Source organism: Mustela nivalis (genome assembly GCF_964662115.1).
Source record: "Mustela nivalis genome assembly, chromosome: 15".
Lineage (NCBI taxonomy): Eukaryota > Metazoa > Chordata > Mammalia > Carnivora > Mustelidae > Mustela > Mustela nivalis.
In genome coordinates, this window is record NC_139034.1 from 3,196,786 (window position 1) to 3,217,960 (window position 21,175).

The following is a 21,175-nucleotide window of genomic DNA, read 5'->3' on the forward strand; positions in this document are numbered from 1 at the left end:
GGCTATTGTGGACATTGCTGCTATAAATGTTTGGGTGCACGTGCCCCTTCGGATCACTGCATTTGTATCTTTAGGGTAAATACCCAGTAGTGCAATTGCAAGGTCATAGGGTAGCTCGATTTTCAACTTTTTGAGGAACCTTCATGCTGTTTTCCAGAGTGGTTGCGCCAGCTTGCATTCCCACCAAAAGGATAGGAGGGTTCCCCTTATTTCACATCCTTGCCAGCATCTGTCATTTCCTGACTTGTTAATTTTAGCCATTCTGACTGGTGTGTGGTTTTGATTAGTATGTCCCTGAAGCCAAGTGATGTGGAGCATTTTTTCATGTGTCTGTTGGCCATCTGGATGTCTTCTTTGCAGAAATGTCTGTTTATGTCTTCTGCCCATTTCTTTTTTTTTTTAATATAATTTTTTATTTTTTATAAACATATATTTTTATCCCCAGGGGTACAGGTCTGTGAATCACCAGGTTTACATACTTCACAGCACTCACCAAAGCACATACCCTCCCCAATGTCCATAATCCCACCCCCTTCTCCCAAACCCCCTCCCCCCAGCAACCCTCAGTTTGTTTTGTGAGATTAAGAGTCACTTATGGTTTGTCTCCCTCCCAATCCCATCTTGTTTCATTTATTCTTCTCCTACCCACTTAAGCCCCCATGTTGCATCACCACTTCCTCATATCAGGGAGATCATATGATAGTTGTCTTTTTCTGCTTGACTTATTTCGCTAAGCATGATACGCTCTAGTTCCATCCATGTTGTCGCAAATGGCAAGATTTCATTTCTTTTGATGGCTGCATAGTATTCCATTGTGTATATATACCACATCTTCTTGATCCATTCATCTGTTGATGGACATCTAGGTTCTTTCCATAGTTTGGCTATTGTGGACATTGCTGCTATAAACATTTGGGTGCACGTGCCCCTTTGGATCACTACGTTTGTATCTTTAGGGTAAATACCCAATAGTGCAATTGCTGGGTCATAGGGCAGTTCTATTTTCAACATTTTGAGGAACCTCCATGCTGTTTTCCAGAGTGGCTGCACTAGCTTGCATTCCCACCAACAGTGTAGGAGGGTTCCCCTTTCTCCACATCCTCGCCAGCATCTGTCATTTCCTGACTTGTTGATGTTAGCCATTCTGACTGGTGTGAGGTGATATCTCATTGTGGTTTTGATTTGTATTTCCCTGATGCTGAGTGATATGGAGCACTTTTTCATGTGTCTCCTGGCCATCTGGATGTCTTCTTTGCAGAAATGTCTGTTCATGTCCTCTGCCCATTTCTTGATTGGATTATTTGTTCTTTGGGTGCTGAGTTTGGTAAGTTCTTTATAGATTCTAGACACTAGTCCTTTATCTGATATGTCGTTTGCAAATATCTTCTCCCATTCTGTCAGTTGGCTTTTGATTTTGTTAACTGTTTCCTTTGCTGTGCAAAAGCTTTTGATCTTGATGAAATCCCAATAGTTCATTTTTGCCCTTGCTTCCCTTGCCTTTGGCGTTGTTCCTAGGAAGATGTTGCTGCGGCTGAGGTCGAAGAGGTTGCTGCCTGTGGTCTCCTCAAGGATTTTGATGGATTCCTTTCTCACATTGAGGTCCTTCATCCATTTTGAGTCTATTTTTGTGTGTGGTGTAAGGAAATGGTCCAATTTCATTTTTCTGCATGTGGCTGTCCAATTTTCCCAGCACCATTTATTGAAGAGGCTGTCTTTTTTCCATTGGACATTCTTTCCTGCTTTGTCGAAGATTAGTTGACCATAGAGTTGAGGGTCTATTTCTGGGCTCTCTATTCTGTTCCATTGATCTATGGGTCTGTTTTTGTGCCAGTAGCATGCTGTCTTGATGATGACAGCTTTGTAATAGAGCTTGAAGTCCGGAATTGTGATGCCACCAACGTTGGCTTTCTTTTTCAATATCCCTTTGGCTATTCGAGGTTTTTTCTGGTTCCATATAAATTTTAGCATTATTTGTTCCATTTCTTTGAAAAAGATGGATAGTACTTTGATAGGAATTGCATTAAATGTGTAGATTGCTTTAGGTAGCATAGACATTTTCACAATATTTATTCTTCCAATCCAGGAGCATGGAACATTTTTCCATTTCTTTATGTTTTCCTCAATTATTTTCATGAGTACTTTATAGTTTTCTGAATATAGATTCATTGCCTCTTTGGTCAGATTTATTCCTAGGTATCTTATGGTTTTGGGTGCAATTGTAAATGGGACTGACTCCTTAATTTCTCTTTCTTCTGTCTTGTTGTTGGTGTAAAGAAATTCAACTGATTTCTGTGCATTGATTTTATATCCTGACACTTTACACAATTCCTGTACAAGTTCTAGCAGTTTTGGAGTGGAGTCTTTTGGGTTTTCCACATATAGTATCATATCATCTGCAAAGAGTGATAGTTTGACTTCTTCTTTGCTGATTTGGATGCCTTTAATTTCTTTATGTTGTCTGATTGCTGAGGCTAGGACTTCTAGTACTATGTTGAATAGCAGTGGTGATAAAGGACATCCCTGCCATGTTCCTGACCTTAGTGAAAAAAGCTGTCAGTTTTTTTCCATTGAGAATGATATTTGCGGTGGGTTTTTCATAGATGGCTTTGATGATATTGAGGTATGTGCCCTCTATCCCTATATTTTGAAGAGTTTTGATCAGGAAGGGATGCTGTACTTTGTCAAATGCTTTTTCAGCTTCTATTGAGAGTATCATATGGTTCTTGTTCTTTCTTTTTTTTTTTTTAAGATTTTATTTATTTATTTGACAGAGAGAGATCACAAGTAGATGGAGAGGCAAGCAGAGAGAGAGAGAGAGGGAAGCAGGCTCCCTGCCGAGCAGAGAGCCCGATGTGGGACTCGATCCCAGGACCCTGAGATCATGACCTGAGCCGAAGGCAGCGGCTTAACCCACTGAGCCACCCAGGCGCCCCTTGTTCTTTCTTTTATTAATGTGTTATATCACAATGATTGATTTGTGGATGTTGAACGAACGTTGCAGCCCTGGAATAAATCCCACTTGGTTGTGGTGAATCATCCTTTTAATGTACTGTTGGATCCTATTGGCTAATCTTTTGGTGAGAATTTTCGCATTTGTGTTCATCAAGGATATTCGTCTATAATTCTCTTTTTTGATGGGATCTTTGGTTTGGATCAAGGTGATGCTGGCCTTATAAAATGAGTTTGGCAGTTTTCCTTCCATTTCTATTTTTTTGGAACAGTTTCAGGAGAATAGGATTTAATTCTTCTTTCAATGTTTGGTAGAATTCCCCTGAGAAGCCGTCTGGCCCTGGGCTTTTGTTTGGAGATTTTTGATGACTGTTTCAATCTCCTTACTGGTTATGGGTCTGTTCAGGTTTTCTATTTCTTCCTTGTTCAGTTGTGGTAGTTTATGTGTCTCTAGGAATGCATCCATTTCTTCCAGATTGTAAAATTTGTTGTGTAGAGTTGCTCATAGTATGTTCTTATAATTCTTTGTATTTCTTTGGTGTTGGTCGTGATCTCTCCTCTTTCATTCATGATTTTATTTATTTGGGCCCTTTCTCTTTTCTTTTTGAGAAGTCTGGCCAGGGGTTTATCAGTCTTATTAATTCTTTCAAAGAACCAGCTCCTAGTTTCATTGATTTTTTTTCTTCTTTTTTGTTTCTATTTCATTAATTTCTGCTCTGATCTTTATTATTTCTCTTCTCCTGCTGGATTTAGGCTTTTTTTTTTCTTTCTCCAGCTCCTTTAGGTGTAGGGTTAGGTTGTGTACCTGAGACCTTTCTTGTTTCTTGAGAAAGGCTTGTATCACTATATATTTTCCTCTCAGGACTGCCTTTGCTGTGTCCCACAGATTTTGAACCATTGTGTTTTCATTATCATTTGTTTCCATGAATTTTTTCAATTCTTCTTTAATTTCCTGGTTGACCCATTCATTCTTTAGAAGGATGCTGTTTAGTCTCCATGTATTTGGGTTCTTTCCAAATTTCCTCTTGTGATTGAGTTCTATCTTCAGAGCATTGTGGTCTGAAAATGTGCAGGGAATGATCCCAATCTTTTGATACCAGTTGAGACCTTATTTATGACCCAGGATGTGATCTATTCTGGAGAATGTTCCATGTGCACTAGAGAAGAATATATATTCTGTTTCTTTGGGATGGAATGTTCTGAATATATGTGTGATGTCCATCTGGTCCAGTGTGTCATTTAAGGCCTTTATTTCCTTGTTGAACTTTTGCCTGGATGATCTGTCCATTTCAGTGAGGGGAGTGTTAAAGTCCCCTGCTATTATTGTATTATTGTCGATGTGTTTCTTTGATTTTTGTTATTAATTGGTTTCTGTAGTTGGCTGCTCCCATGTTAGGGGCATAGATATTTAAAATTGTTAGAGCTTCTTGTTGTACAGACCCTTTGATTATGATATAGTGCCCTTTCTCATCTCTCATTGTAGTCTTAGGCTTAAAATCTAATTGATCTGATATAAGGATTGCCACAGCAGCTTTCTCCTGATGTCCATTAGCATGGTAAATTGTTTTCCACCTCCTCATTTGAAATCTGGAGGTGTCTTCGGGTCTAAAATGAATTTCTTATAGGCAGCATATTGATGGGTTTTGTTTATTTATCCATTCTGATACCCTGTGTCTTTTGATTGGGGCATTTAGCCCACTTACATTCAGGGTAACTATTGAGAGATATGAATTTAGTGCCATTGTATTGCCTGTAAGGTGACTGTTACTGTATATTGTCTCTGTTCTTCTGGTCTACTACTTTTAGGTTCTCTCTTTGCTTAGAGGACCCCTTTCAGTATTTCCTGTAGAGCTGGTTTGGTGTTTACAAATTCCTTCAGTTTTTGTTTTTGTTTTTGTTTGTTCTGGAAGCTTTTTATCTCTCCTTCTATTTTCAGTGATAGCCTAGCTGCATGTTTTTCTCATTTAGTGCTCTGAATATATCATGTCAGTTCTTTCTGACCTGCCAGGTCTCTGTGCATAAGTCTGCTGCCAGTGTAATATTTCTACCATTGTATGTTACAGACTTCTTGTCCCGGGCTGCTTTCACTAAGACTTATAAGTTTTACTACTAGATGACAGGGTGTGGACCTATTCTTATTGATTTTGAGGAGGGTTCTCTGTGCCTCCTTGATTTTTGATGCTTGTTCTCTTTGCCATATTAGGGAAACTCTCTACAATAATTTGCTTCAGTATACCTTCTGCTCCCCTCTTTCTTTCTTCTTCTGGAATCACAATTATTCTAATATTGTTTCATCTTATCTCTTATCTCTTGAATCTCTTATCTCTAATATTATTTCATCTTATCTCTTATTGTTTCATCTTATCTCTTATCTCTTGAATCTCTTATCTCTAATATTATTTCATCTTATCTCTTATCTCTTGAATATATTCAGTGCTCTGAATATATCATGCCAGTTCTTTCTGGCCCGCCAGGTCTCTGTGGGTAAGTCCACTGCCAACCTAATATTTTTACCATTGTAAGTTACAGACTTCTTTTCCTGGGCTGCTTTCAGAATTTTCTCTTTGTCGCTAAGACTTGTAAGTTTTACTATTAGGTGATGGGGTGTGGACCTATTCTTATTGGTTTTGATTTTGAGGGGGATTCTCTGAACTTCCTCGATTTTGATGTTTGTTGCCTTTGCCATATTAGGGAAATTCTCTACAATAATTCTCTCCAATATACCTTCTGCTCTCCTCTCTCTTCTTTTTCTGGAATCCCAATTATTCTAATGTTGTTTCTTATTATAGTGTCACTTATCTCTCGAAATCTCCCCTCATGGTCCAGTATTTGTTTGTCTCTCTTTTGCTCAGCTTCTTTATTCTCTGTCATTTGGTCTTCTATATCACTAATTTTTTCCTCTGCCTCATTTATCCTAAAAGTAAGAGCCTCCATTTTTTATTGCACCTCATTAATAATTTTTTTTAAATTTCAACTTGTTTACATTTTAGTTCTTTTATTTCTCCAGAAAGGGCTTTTATCTCTCTGGAGAGGGTTATTAGAGAATCTAATATCTTCCATGTCTTTTTTGAGCCCAGCTGGAACCTTGAGAATCGTCATTCTGAACTCTAGATCTGACATATTACCAATGTCCCTATTAATTAGATCCCTACCCTTCAGTACTGCCTCTTGTTCTTTTTTTTTGTGGTGAGTTTTTACACCTTGTCATTTTTTCCAGATAAGAATATATGAACGAGCAAATAAAATACTAAAAAGGTGGCAAACACCCCAGGAAAATGTGCTTTGACCAGATCAAAAGAGACCCCAAATCCCTGGAGGAGAAAGAGGAGAAAAAGAAATTCAGAAAAAGAAAAAAAAATAGAAAAAGAAAACAAATAATGAAAAAATATAAAAAAGAAAAAATAAATATATTATAAATGTATAATATATTATATATAATATATACATAATTATATATATTAATTATATTACTATATTAATTATATATTATATAGTAATTATATATTATGTATATATTATATTACATATATCATATATAATATTATATATATATTAGAATGGTGACCAGAACAGGGTCACCCCTTAATTTTGGGAGTATTTTGGTCTCTTAGAAGAAACTACCTCCCAAAATTTTAAAGAATGAAAAACATATAAGGGTAAACACAATGAAGGGATGGAATATGCCTATAAAGATGAAAAATATATATCTTTTTTCAAATTTCTAAAAATGGAGTTGATAAACTAAGTTGGTTGGGAGAATAAAGAAAAAGAAAGTGGAGAGAATTTGCTCAGGCTGGTGACTAGAACAAGCCCAGAGCTAGATTTAGGGTATATTTTGATCTATTAAAAGAAGTCATACCCCAAATTTTTTAGAAGAAAAAACCCTATGTGTATACAAAAATAAAGTTAGAGACAATGAAAGGTAAAATATGAATATAATAATGAAGGTTCAAAAAAGATTATTATTTTTTTTTAATGAAAGTTTTTGTTAAGATAAACTAGTTAAAAAACGTTAAAAGAGGAAAGGGTAAAGGTTAAAAAAAGATTTTGTAGAAGAAAAAAATATAAAATTTAAAAAAATTAATTAGCTGCAAGACTAAAGAATCAAGGGGAGAAAGCCATGAATTCCATGCTTTGCTTTCTCTTTGCTTTCTCCTTTGGAATTCCACTGTTCTCCTTGGTAAGTGAACTTGGTCTTGGCTGGATTTCTTGTTGATCTTCTGGGGGAGGGGCCTGTTGTAGTGATTCCCAAGTGTCTTTGCCCGAGAGGGAATTGCACCGCCCTTACCAGGGGCCAGGCTAAGTAATCCACTCAGGTTCGCTTTCAAGAGCTTTTGTTCCCTGAACTCTTTCCATAGAGTTCCACAGGACGGGAATGAAAATGGCGGCCTCCCAATCTCTGGCCCAGAGGAGGGAAGAGCTCGGGGTCCCACTGCTCAGTGCGCCCTCAGATAAAAGCACTCACTCAATCCTGTCTCCCTGGCCTCTGACCCTGCTCCGAGCTCAGCCAGCCTGTGACCAAGCGTCTCTATCTCTGGCACACAGCTCCACCTGGAGTCTCCAAACCCTGCAGATTCTTGAGCTCTCCCAGGGGATGTTTCCCCGGATCTTGTGGGGACCTCACTCACAGAACATTGGCCTATGCCACGGATTACAGTTCAAGGTAACGCCGAGTTGAGAGCTCACTCCTCGGCTTCATTGCTGTAGCCGCTTCCCCACTCTAAAGCTGCGTGCTCTGCGACACTCAGACACCCCCGATCCTTCTGTGACCCTGCAGGACCTGGGGCCACGCTGACCCCACATGGGCTTCACCCCAGTTTAGCCTCCCAAGTGATGTCCCTCAGTGGAGCAGACTTTTAAAAGTCCTGATTTTGTGCTCCGTTATTCTGCTGCTAGTCCAGAGCCGGTCCCTCCCCACGCGGTCTATCTTCCCATTGCTTTGGATTCACTTCTCCGCCAGTCCTACCTTTCAGAAAGTGGTCGATTTTCTGTTCCTAGAATTGTTGCTCTTATTCTCTTCTATCTCTTTTGGATTTGTAGGTGTTTACAGTGGTTTGATAAGCTATCTATCTGATCTCCGGCTACCTGATGTCATCTCAGCCTGCTATTTCTCTGCCACTTTGACTCCTCCTAAGCATAACTTTTATGTGTTTTGGGAATCCAAAATTATTTAACTCACTATTTTTTTTGTTAATGATATTTGTTTTACTCTGGTGGTCTGGAACTGAACTGGCAGTATCTTAAAGGCATGCCTATACCAATATAAACAAGCCAGACCAGTTTAAGTTATGATAAACATCAACCCAGCACCTTTCTTCTTTTTGTTTTTAGGCCTGCATGCTTGTTTTTCAACCAGATCTCAGTATCACAGTCCCTGACCTAGCTGAAAACAGTGAAGTGATTATTTGTCTTGATTGCTCCAATTCCATGGAAGGTGCAACATTCTTGCAAGCCAAGCAAATTGCCTTATATGCACTGTCCTTGATGGGTAAGAAGCAAAAGATAAATATTGTCAAGTTTGGCACAGGTGAGTGTTCTTTGGTCCCCCTGAAAGTGTGCTTCCTCCTGAATATTGACATGAGCAGAGCTGTTGGCTATTGGTGCCTGACCTCATCTGTGGAGTAAGAGGTAGCATAGCATGGAGTTCAAGAACCAGAGAACACTCAAGCTAGGTCCCTAGATTCAGATTCCAGCTGTACCACTTACTAGCTCTATATGTCACCTTGGGCAAATTACTTGAACCTTTCCTCATCTGTAATATAAGAGTAATAGTTCCTGCTTAATAGTGTTGTTGTAAGTACTGAGCTGATGCACATAAAGGATTTAAAACAATTCCTGTTAGAGAGCAAGCACTGTATGAATATTACTAGGTTACCACCAGCTGAACCAAATGCAAGACACTTGGTTTAACATGTATGCGGGTCCCAACGATATGGACAGAACACTTAAAGTCAACACAGTAGCAGAAAAATCTAGCTTTCTTTCAGGAAGCATCAGGTCAGCCCTTTTAGAGGAAAAGTAACACCATCCTCCAGGTGGGGGCCTGAGGACATCTCAGCCACAGAAGAAGGTATTTTAGGAATGAGAGAAGGAACCAGAGTGGAGTGAGGGGATAGTCACATCCTATGGATTCTTCTGTGCCATTCAGCAAAAGACTGAGCCCTTTTATGAAGGAGCTAGCATCTGTTACTGCTGGGGGCAGAGATCAAGTAAGGCTGGGGTACCAAGGGCCTGGAAGGAGAATGTGTCCCTCTGGTGGCCATGCCCTACACTGTTGGGATGCCCCACATCTTTCTTTGCATGAGCCATCTTCGACAGAACAGAGGTCTACACATGTGATTTTACTCAGAACATTTTACACAGAAAAGTGCATAGTTTCAACACACGTTAATTATTTGAAGGAATACTGTGGTGAAGTTTTTGTTTATATGTTAAACTATCAAACATGATTGTTAGTGGTCAATAAAGTGAGTATTTAAGAGCTGCACCTCAATGCCAATCTTATCACACAGGTTACAAGGAATTATTTTCATATCCTAAATCCATCACAAGCAATAATATGCCATCAGAGTTCATTATGGTAAGTAAAAGAACTGTCCTTCATCTCTTGGGTCTTTTCCTATCAAGTTTTAATGGTACTATCTGGACTTATTCCCTCCAAGACCAATAATAGAACACCCCTAGTCCTTCAGTTTTTGTATGTCAGTGGGGCTCTTTTGTTATTATTACAGTAATAATAATATATTGTATGGTGATTAATATATAATTAATATTATATGTTAATATATAATATGAATGTTACTATAATATTAATATAATATTAATGAGATGGACTCATTTAAAAAATTAGAAATTAAGAAAGGTAGAAAGAAAAAAAATCATCCACAGTTCTACCACCTAAATATAACCAGCATAATGGTGTTAGAATGTTTTCCTCTATTCCTTTTTTTTTTCTTTTTCTTAAAATGACACAAGCTGAGAATGACTAGTTGCCACCTCAGTCCAGGCCAGCAAACCCAGGAATACCATAAAAAAAAATCAAAGAAGTCAACCAATAATATTGTAGTTACTGTGTGATATGAAATAAATTAACAGGTTATAAGCATAGTTGTTCCACAGATGTATAATTTTTAAAAATGTCTTTTCAGTGATGATATCTCCAAACCATCTTTGAGACATGCCTTAGTAAATGATTACAGTTAATGGTGGAATGAATAACCTTTCACTTCATTTCCTCCAGTCTGCTACACCTACCATGGGAAATACGGACTTCTGGAAAACACTCCGATATTTAAATCTACTGTACCCTTCTCAAGGCTTTCGGAGCATTCTCCTTATATCGGATGGGCACCTCCAGAATGAGAGTCTGACATTGCAGCTTGTGAAAAGAAATGTCCAGCACACGAGGCTGTTCTCCTGCGGTATCGGGTAAGTGCAGGAGATCTAGTCACACAGTGAGCACTGTGGGGGGGGGAAGGTAGCCTGTGGGTAGGTTTTCTCTGTTGGCCTACATGTGATTTTTAGAAGTTTTGAAGTTGCTAACAGTATATGGAGCATAGAGTTGCAGAGCTCTGGACAAGTTGTTTAACTTCTTATCTGTAAAATGAAGATGATAATGAAAATGTCATAAGTTTAATAGGTTTGCTCTGAGAATGTAATGAGTTCATATTTAAAAAGTTGTTAAGTCCCAGCCCTACAGTGGGGTGAGAAAAATGTGGTGTAAGGAAGACCCACACACTGGCACTGCTTGGGGGAAAAAAAAAGTACTTAAGAACACCTGGCAAGGGGCACCTGGGTGGCTCAGTGGGTTAAAGCCTCTGCCTTCAGCTCAGGTCATGATCTCAGGGTTCTGGGATCGATCCCTACATAGGGCTCTCGCAGAGAGCCTGCTTCTTCCCTTCTCTCTCTGCCTGCCTATCTGCCTACTTGTGATCTCTGTCTGTCAAATAAATAAATAAAATCTTTAAAAAAAAAAAAAAGAACACCTGGCAAGCATCAAGTCAATGTTAGTTTTGTTTTGTTTTGTATAAAAATCCAGATTTCCAACCTATCCTGAGAAGCCTGAAGACCTGGCAATGCCAGGCGCACACCTTCCCCTGGCAGTTCCTGACCAGGGCTGAGGGCCACTGCTTTGGGCAAGCCCCCAACCAGACTCTTTGCTCCTTCACACCTTTCTGGTGGCTGGGCACATCTGCATTTACTAACCCTATGATGGAAATAGGATCTTTCTCTTGGGAGGCTAGGCCCCCATGGTTGTTGGAATGAACCCCCTCTCCAGTTATAGTTAGCTTTTTTTGGATTGAACCAAAGCATATGGTGTAAACATAAGGAAAGCACCAAACAGAAGGGGCCAGCCTGTTGTTTGCAAAGAGCATGCCTGCACTCTCATCTCCCTGGACTTTCCCCACATAGTCACCAGTCTGGCAAGTGATAACCAGGCCTCCCTATTCTGAGGCAGTGCATGGAGCAGGACCACCCCTCAACATGGGGGTAGGGGCGGAGGTGGGAGTGGTGGCTGTTGGTGTTTCCTGGGGTCACTGTGCTGTCCTAGGATGGAGTCCTCCTCAGGCCTCAGCTATGAACTACAGGAGCTGGGACCCTCCACACCCCTTGAGCGCCCTCTCTGCTGTACCCAAGCCAGACCTGCCTGCCCAGAGGGCTCTTTCCCTCTTTCTACCCCTCCTCAGACACAGCTCCTCGTCTTCTTCTCTAATCTGAGGACCACAGACCAACCAGGAAACTTATCCCCCCCACAGTGGACTCCCCAGGAATTGCTCCTAAATAGGCTTTACCTGATTAACTTGTGGACATGGGGTGGCTGGCCCTACCCTGCTGCAGGGACATGTCCCCCTCCCTGCCTGAGCCAGTGCCCTGTTCTATCTTCCCGGACACAGCAACACCCCCCTTTCTCCCCTGACCAGGTATCAGAGGCTATGCCAATGTTATGTCTCAGAGCTCATTGCAGAAGATACTGGACCCTGTTGATTCCTTCTTTGCTGAGAGCTAGTCATGAGACAGACACTCCTTGGTGCTGGACCACAGTGCTGTGTATAGGGAGATAGGCAGCAAGTAATCCAATAAGCTGAAAGGGGAGATGGGTTTTCCTAAGTGCCAGGAAGGAAATAAGGAGGGGCTGCTGTGATGGGGAAAATGGACATGAACCTTTTTGGGAAATGACGTGTGCTTTGACACGACCCAGCCTGAGGAAGCTGGAATTTTTACTGATTTTCTGTCAGGTTTTAGGACCTTTCTAAATGTTTCTGCCTCATTTTATAATGCTCATTTGTATTCACAAACTCTAGCAATATGGGAGTTGTCCAGTAGAGACTTTTCATCCTGCATGTTGTCACAAACTGTCCTCTGAGCTCCACGCAGCAGGAGCAAAAAAAGATTCCAAGAAGCCTCAGTTGCCAATGACTTCGATAAAATACAAATAAACTATAGCTTAGGGGAATTATCTAGTTGGCTTATAATCACCACCAATTTTGAAGACCAAAGACAAATCCAATCAATAGGCTAAGAAATATTTCAGAAATAATTTTTTAAAGCTCTTTTCCTGAAAAGTAATTGTGTCTTTACTATTTCAGGAGGAACCTCCCTAAGGTTAATAGTTTTAGAATTATTATTGAGAGAAATTTAATAGGACGCTGCCATTGAAGTAGCAAAGCTTATCTTTGCTAGAAAGAGATTTCTTTCTCTCTTTTGCTGTCTAGATACACATCATATTTTAAGATGTATACTTTATTAACACTTCCAATGCTTGGCCTTTGAGATCAAATTTAGGTAAATGACACTTATTGAAAGGAAGTTGATGTTTTTGTCAGTATTCCGATTAACTTTTTGTATATGTGCTACCGAAGCGAGCACTCTGATTAACTTTTTTGAAGGTTTTTCGGAATCATCTACTCCCTTCTTTGGTAAACCAGGAGTCAAGAATTTCTGCTCTTTTTTTTTTTTCTATTGTGAAAAATTAAGTTCTCTGATACGTGGGAGCTTAAGTTACCCAAACCTTCAGATGTTCCTACTGTCCTTCCTGAGTTTCATCTCTTTCACCTCAACTACAAAGACTAATTCTTCTGCATGCAGTATCTCTTCTACTGAGTTTTGAGCTATGTCAACATTGTTAACTACATGAAATTCAAAATGTGTCTAAAATTTCTTGAAAATTAAAACATGTAACCTGTGATCAGTTCTACAGCAAATCGCCATATCTTAAGGACTTTGTCCCAGTACGGTGCTGGAGTATTTGAGTATTTTAACTCAAAATCCAAACATAGTTGGAAAAAACAGGTACGTTTTTCAAACATCTTATTTCTAGTTTTATGCTTAAACATATGGAAATATTATCATCTTGCAAATCTAGTGACAGTAACTTCTGTGTTTTCATTCATGGAAAGGGGACTTAGGAAAATGACAAAATTACTGAAAGCAATTACTTAGTTAATATCCGTCTGACACCTAGCAGGAATGCATTCTCCTTAATTGGCTCATTCTCCTACCTAATAGCTTGATTTCTTCTTCATAAAGTGTCATGGAGGTGTTTTTATCAAAAGTGACTTAAGTATTATACATGTTTTGCTGGAGTTAATATGCTATTTTGGCAAAATATACATAAACTTCACCATTTTAACCATTCATAAGTGGCATTCAGTGGCATTAAGGTACACTAGGGGTGCCTGGGTGGCTCAGTCAGTTTGGTGTCTGCCTTTGGCTGGGATCCCAAGATCCCAGGGTCCTGGGATTGGGTTCCCTGCTTGGCAGGGAGTCTGCTTCTTTCTCTCCCTCTGCTCCTACCTCCTACTTGTGCTCTCTCTCCTACTCTTTCTCTCTGTCTCAAGTAAATGAATAAAATCTTTAAAAATAGTAATATATAAAGGCACATTCACAATGTTGTACAGCCATCACCACCATCCATCTCCAGAACTTTTCATCATCCTGAACAGAAACTCTACTCATTAAACCACTCCCCTTTCCACCCTCCCCCAGTCCCTGGTAACTACCATTCTACTTTCTGTCTTTATGAATTTGACTACTTTAGATACTTCATGAAAGCAGAATCATACAATATGTGTACTTTTGTGCCTGTCTTGTTTCATTTGGTATGTTTTCAAGGTCTATCCATGTTGTGGCATATGTCAGAATTTTCTTTCCCTTTAAAGGCTAAATAATATTTCATTGTGCTCACATACCAAATTTTGTTTATCCATTTGTTTGTTGATAGATATTTGGGTTGTTTCTACCTTTTAGTGGTTGTGAATTATGCTGCTTTGAGTATTGCCATATAAACAAGTGTTCAGGTCTGATTTCAGTTATTTTAGGTATATAACAGAAGTTAAATTTCTGGACCATATGGTAATTCTGTGTTTTGTTTTTTAGAAATTGTTATACTGTTGCTCACCGTGGCTGCACCATTTTACATTCCCATAAGCAATGTACTAGGGTTCCAATTTTTCTACATAATTGATAGCACTTGTTGTTTTCTGATTTTGGTTTTTGTTTTAGAATAACCGTCCTAGGGTGTGACATTGTATTCCATTGGTGTTCGGAGTTGCATTTTCCTAATGACTAGTAATATTGACTATCTTTTCATGTGTTCAGTGGCCATATTTTCTTTGGAGAAATGTCTATTCAAGTCCTTTGTAAGATTAATTTTTATAACTAGCAACTACTCCTTGCCAGAGTTGTATATTAGTAGTTAAGTAATGGAATAATTTGGGAATGTCTTACATATTTAAATTATGTGCTAATGCTATTATTAAGAATTCTATTGAAAATCTTTTTGAAAATGTACCCTAAGCAGGAAGGAGAAAAACAAAACCAAAGTAGCACAAATCCCAAGAGAGAGAATATAAAGTTATTTTAAGTATTAAGTAACTATTTTCTGGATGTAACATTGAAAGAGAATTAATTCATCTCTTATAAATAGATAGAAGACCAAATGGCTAGGTTACATTCTCCAAGTTGTCACTCTGTCTCCATCAAATGGCAGCAGCTAAGTACAGATGCACCTGAGCCTCTCCAGGCTCCAGCCCAGGTGCAGTCCTTGTTCCACAATGAGCGACTCCTTGTCTATGGATTTATTCCTCATTGTACACAGGTAAGGAAGCACACAGCTCATTCTACTATGGGAAGAGCAACGTATGTTGCCAACAATTTTCTTTTTCTTTTCTTCCTTCCCCCTCCTTGTATCATAACATGCTGGCAAATATTCTCCTACTGGAAACTGAATGGGTAGTTAACGGGATACTGGGGAGCCTTTCCATTAAAAGGAAAGAGAAAATCATGGTGAAACTAAGACTCTACAGAATGAGAAATTAATAAGGGATTCCACCCTCCTCCCCCATTTCAGGCAACTCTATGTGCATTGATTCAAGAGAAAGAATTTTCTACAGTAGTATCAACTAGTGAACTTCAGAAGACAACTGGAACTGTAAGATTAAAAACTTTAACTATGAACTCACTCTTTGAAAGTTGTAATAAATTTATATTTTCATACCTTTGTTGTTCTTGTTTTTCTATTTTGACCCTTCAGTGCACAGTATGATATGGGGAACCGTTGTCTGTACAAACGAGAACACTTTCCTTCAGTTTCTGATGCAGCAGCTCTTTTTCTGGGGTTCTTGAGTCTAGGTGTATCCATATGGGCATCAGTGGATATGACTAACTGCAATTAAATTTGGTATTTTATACAGGAACACCTTTTAAGGAGGTTCTCAAAGTTGTTCATGACATGATAAAAATTAAGCACCACAGATCAACCTTTGTTATTTTGAAATATGAAGTGTAACAGTACTGGACTGAGAGTAAACATATATTGAGAATGTGTTTGTTTTTTCTACTTTCAGAGTAAAAGCAAATGAATTATCACCAGAAAGTTTATAGTATTTGTATTAGTACTTAATCTATTAGATTCAGACCTGGAAAATGCCTAACCTATATATACTATATATATGTAGCTTTATTCATAGGAGTGTTTATTTGCCTAGCCAGGTAAACTACTTCCAAGACATTGCAGATATTTTGTCTTTTTTTTAAAATAAAATACAGCTTACTTTTTAGCCCTGAATCAATTATTATAACTTATTGTTTGCCTGTGATATATGTATAGAACTTAAGGGACTCTCCCTATTTTTTTAAAAAAATGAATCTAAGGGGGAATTAATAATTAAAAGGGTTTTACCTGGAAAGAGGTCACTTTCCATAAAATTGAAGTTTTTATAGTTGTACTTATTCTGTGAATTATGGCCTTACTGATAACAAAATTACAAGAGTTGGAATTATCATTGTAAGCAAACATTGCTATTAAAATCAGCTGTGTTTCTTAGTTATTGGAAAGGAAGGGGGCAGTCCTTCACCTTGCACTTCCCAGGGCACATTTTGCCACCCCTGCCCTTCAGAGTGGAGGTCACATTCACAGTTAGGCATCACAGCACTAAGCGTACTTCTTCCTACAGTAGAAGAACAGTTAAAAATTTTTTTTTTTAAAGATTTTATTTATTTATTCGACAGAGAGAAATCACAAGTAGGCAGAGAGGCAGGCAGAGAGAGAGAGAGGAGGAAGCAGGCTCCCTGCTGAGCAGAGAGCCCGATGCGGGACTCGATCCGAGGACCCCGAGATCATGACCCGAGCCGAAGGCAGTGGCTCAACCACTGAGCCACCCAGGCGCCCCGAACAGTTTAAAATTTTAGAAATAAATTGAATTAGCAAAATGCCCTTTTATAGAAAAGACAAAACTGTAGGCATAGAAAACAGATGAGTGGGTGCCAAGGTCTGGAGGTGACAGCAAGGACCATGAGGAGTGCCCTTCACTTTTGAAATTGAAGGAACTATTCTGTATCTTTATTTCAGTGGTAGTCACACAACTATATACATTTGTTACAACTCATCAAACTGTACACTTAAAAGGGGTGAATTTTATTGTGTGTACTACTATACCTCAATTTTAAAAGTGGTTTTCTAAGTTAAGACTTTAATGAGAAGCCATCTGAATCTTTTTTTCCCCTTTGCTGCTTAAACACAGATGATCCACAAGCTGACAGCACGAGCTCTGATCCGAGATTATGAAGACGGCATTCTCCACGAAAATGAAACGAACCATGAGGTTTGCTCTTTTCATTGTTCTCCATCCTTCTTAAATTGATCTATCCATGGAACTGTAAAGTGAGGATAGCTGAATGGAGAGACATGTGGTATGGTGGCAGTCATCATTGTATCTGTATTTTCTGCACCTGGGGTGCAGGGCACTCAGTAAATGTTTGTTGAATGAATTAATGAAAGAACGGATGTCATTGGTTTCCTAAGAATTCTCTGGTCATTTCCTCATCAAGAGGAGGCCAGAGGAGGGCTCAGAGAATGTTTGGTAAGCTCCTGTCATAAATATCACCTAAGATCTTATATACTATAGGCGTTGGTATTCTCATCTTAGTGATGAAGCAGCCCAGGTGCAAGACAGGTAGGTGACCAGCCTAAAGACACACAGTGGAGCCAAAGCCCACCCTGTGCCTTCTTTACTGACCTGATGAGGCCTCCAACAGGGGGTCCCACTCAGCCAGCCCACCTGATGACCTGGTCCCTTGGTAGCTGTGAACTTAAATGGGCTTAAGGAGAAGTGGTGCTCAATGCCCTCCCAAAAAGAAGGAACCAGAGGACCTCCCCTGGCTGTTAATGCAGTCATGGCAGGTAATAGATGGCCTTGTGTTTTCACTGTACTCCCTTGCTGCCCTTAGATTAGCAGCCTTGCGTTCTGTTTTACTTAAGACCTTTTTGGGTTTGGTTTTTTTTTTTTTAGATTTTATTTATTTATTTGAGGAAGAGAGAGAGAGAGAGATCACGAATAGGGGGAAGGGTAGAGGGAGAAGCAGACACCATGCCAAGCAGGGAACCTGATGTGGGACTCAATCCCAGGACCCTGGATCCATGACCTGACTCTTAACCAATTGAGGCACCCAGGTGCCCTCCTTAAGGCCTTTTTATCTGTGTGGGCAACTGACCAGCCCTTCCACCAAATAGTCCTGAAAAAGTCACTCTACATCTCCACACCTTGGATTCCCCATCTTTAAAACGGGAGGAAGAGACTGTTAAAAAATGCAGAAACCCCCCACACTTGAGAGTGAGAGTTCTTTGTAGTCATAAAGAACTATATAAATATGAATTATTTTTCTATGACTTAACCAGTCACTTGATCCTATTTTTCAGAGAATGTTAAGTCATCTACTGTAGACATTTAGACAGGGCCATTGACTCAATTTTATTTGAAATACTAATTATAAAATGGTTTATTTTGTAGAGAAATACATTTGTTGGTTATTTAATACTTGTTTTATTGGTCATACATAGCTAAACAGTGAAAAATAAAATAAGACATGACTTCATTTGATTCTATTTTAGATGAAGAAGCAAATCTTAAAATCTCTGATTATTAAACTCAGTAAAGAAAACTGTCTCATAACGCAGTTTACAAGCTTTGTTGCAGTTGAGAAGAGGGTATGTATTGTTAATTCATGGTTATTTCATTTGTATTTACATATTAAGAAAATTACTCTTGCTCTGACTGTTACTGACAATATCCACATTCATGGCTTATGAAGAGCAGGGAGGACCATGAAACCAGAGCCTCACATTCACGAAGGGCTCATTATAATTTCTCTAAATGAGTCACATATGTTATGTTTTTGATGTTATAAGTTATTACTTAGTTATATGTATATTTATGAGATACACTATAATTTTACTACATTTGGGCATTTCTCACCTTTTATTAACGCAAGACCCTCAAAAAACAGAAAGGGCTTGAGCTTCCCTCATCCTCTGCGAGGCCTTTTCTTTTTCGTAAGTTTAAGAGGAAAAGACCACAGAAGGCACTTACCACAGCCCCCACACCCAGCTCAAGAAAGAGGAAAGCCACTCAACTGAGCATAATTTTCTTTTTAGACTCTTTCTCCCTCCCTTGTGGCCCAGAACAATCTAATCTGACACCCATACATATTTCAAACTAAGGATTCACCAGGCTTTAGAATGAATAGTAATCATTTAATTTGATAATGTCTGTTTTGTTTTTACCTAATTTTAATTCAATATAGGATGGTAAGGAGTTGCCTTCTCCTAATATTCCTAATATTTGGGAACTTATTGCCAAAGAAGATGTTGATTTTCTACCATACATGAGCTGGCAGGAGGAGCAACGAGATACCAGTGCGGCACAGGTAAGTGTTAATTACCAAATCAATTAATATTGTGTTTTCATATTTGTATGATTGTGAGGGGAGCCCTTTGCTTCAAATAGCACACTTATTGCTTGAATTTGCAGGAACTGTTGTCGCCCTCAAAATGGAAAATATTTGCACATTTATAAAAAAGCTGTCATATGACTGAGAGAGTCACCATACATAAATGTAGCTGTAAAATACCAAAGGGGAATAACTATGATTTTACTTCATTCATAGACAAATAAACTGTCATACAAGAAACTAAAGTCACTTACTCTAAGTAATTAATAGTTCATCATGAAACTAGTGAGAAAAGTCCTATCTGATCATCTAAATTCACCACTAATAATTCTTAAAGTTTGTAACATGTTATATTGTGGCCTTTGTGACCAGAAATAGAATTGGAAAATGTGATTCACATAGAAACTGAAAGGCATGTTCAAAACCAAAGGAACAAAACAGTGCTAATAAAACCCTTAGGTATCTGGGTTAGCAGAATAAAATTGCCAAAATAAAGAAATTTAGATTCTAAGGAAAAATTTTGAGAGGAATTTTGGGAAAATGTAATAATATATGCAACACTAATTTACTTTGATCCACTTCGAAGTTACTGTGTCAATTAAGAATATAAAAACACATTAGATATCCTTTGATTACTTTGTTCAAAAATCATGATCTGAGATGGTAAATAACAACACAGCAACAACCAAACAAAACCGTAAATGTTTCCTCAAATCCTTCATTCAGAATTTTTGTTTTATCTTACAGTTGTCTTTAAAGAAAGGAGAGAGGGATAATAACTTTTGAAAATACTGATTTTACTCTTTTTCTGAGTTCACTTCTCTAGTCACGTAGGTCACACTAGAGAGAAGAGAAGTTGTAGCCTCCACAGGACAGATGGGTAGTGGCAGGGCTGGGAAAATGACTGTGTCCCAACTGGCAGATAAAGAGGTAGGCAGCCTTTGGTGCACCTCCCCTGTTGTTGCAAGTCCCTCCTCTTTGGGCTAAAGCAAATTCCAGGAGATATAAAGAGCTGCACCTTTACTCTCCCTGCTCATTTTTTACTCTTCCCCTTTTGGGAGTCAACCATTGAAGACTAGGACATTCCAAAACAACTCCTATATGGGTATAATTAAAAAATTATTGCCCATACCCAAGGAAAGGCTCAGAAGAGACGTAAGAGGACATTAAGTTTATACTTCAGGCTGATCCTCACCATAGAGACAGCCTGCAACAATTAAGAAAGGAAAAAGAATAACAAAAATACAACAAACGCTGGGGAAGAGAGAGAATCTCATATCCAAATTTACCACATTTATTAGATTCAGATACTCAGTGTTCATGGGAGAAAAATCACAAAACATACAAAAATCCCGCAAAAAACAGGAAAGTATGACCTCCTCCAAAATTGAAACAACCGCAAACTGTCCCTGAAAAAGACAAAGTGGCAGATATATTAGACAAAGACTTTAACACAGTGATCTAAAAGGTGCTCAGAGAACTAGAGGAATATGAGGAGAAAGTCAAGAAAATGATGAATGGATGAAATGGAAATATCAGTAAAGAGATAGAAGAGTTAAAAAGAAACCAAAAAGAAATTCTGGAGCTAAAAAGTAACAATACCTGAAATAAAAATTCACTAGAGGGATTCAAAGGCAGATTTGAGCAGGCAGAAGAAAGAAACAATGAACTTGAACTTTTTCTGCTTCTTCATGTCAGTATTATTATTAAAGTGTCAATATTACCCAAAGCAATCTATAGATTCAATGCAATCTCTATCAAAAGCTCAGCAATGTTATTGAAGAAATAGAAAAATCGGGCCACCCTGGGTGGCCCGGTCATGAAGTGTCTGCCTTCAGCTCAGGTCGTGGTCCCAGAGTCCTGGAATTGAGCCCCACATCGGGCTCCCTGCTCAGCAGGGAGCCTGCTTCTCCCTCTCCCATTCCCCCTGCTTGTGTTCCCTCTCTTGCTGTGTCTTTCTCTGTCAAATAAATAAATAAAATCTTTTTAAATCTTTTTT

General features: G+C 38.8%; 1 protein-coding gene across 1 annotated transcript in view; it reads left to right on the forward strand.

The window, feature by feature from the left end:
* The window catches only part of PARP4 (poly(ADP-ribose) polymerase family member 4), a 130,885-nt gene that overhangs the window by 74,221 nt on the left and 35,489 nt on the right, over positions 1 to 21,175 (forward strand). Inside the window, 9 exon segments of the mRNA XM_082701631.1 lie at positions 8,281 to 8,476; positions 9,462 to 9,529; positions 10,190 to 10,377; positions 13,140 to 13,239; positions 14,876 to 15,046; positions 15,299 to 15,379; positions 16,971 to 17,051; positions 18,338 to 18,433; positions 19,030 to 19,152. Of these exon segments, the coding sequence (XP_082557757.1) occupies positions 8,281 to 8,476; positions 9,462 to 9,529; positions 10,190 to 10,377; positions 13,140 to 13,239; positions 14,876 to 15,046; positions 15,299 to 15,379; positions 16,971 to 17,051; positions 18,338 to 18,433; positions 19,030 to 19,152 (1,104 nt within the window).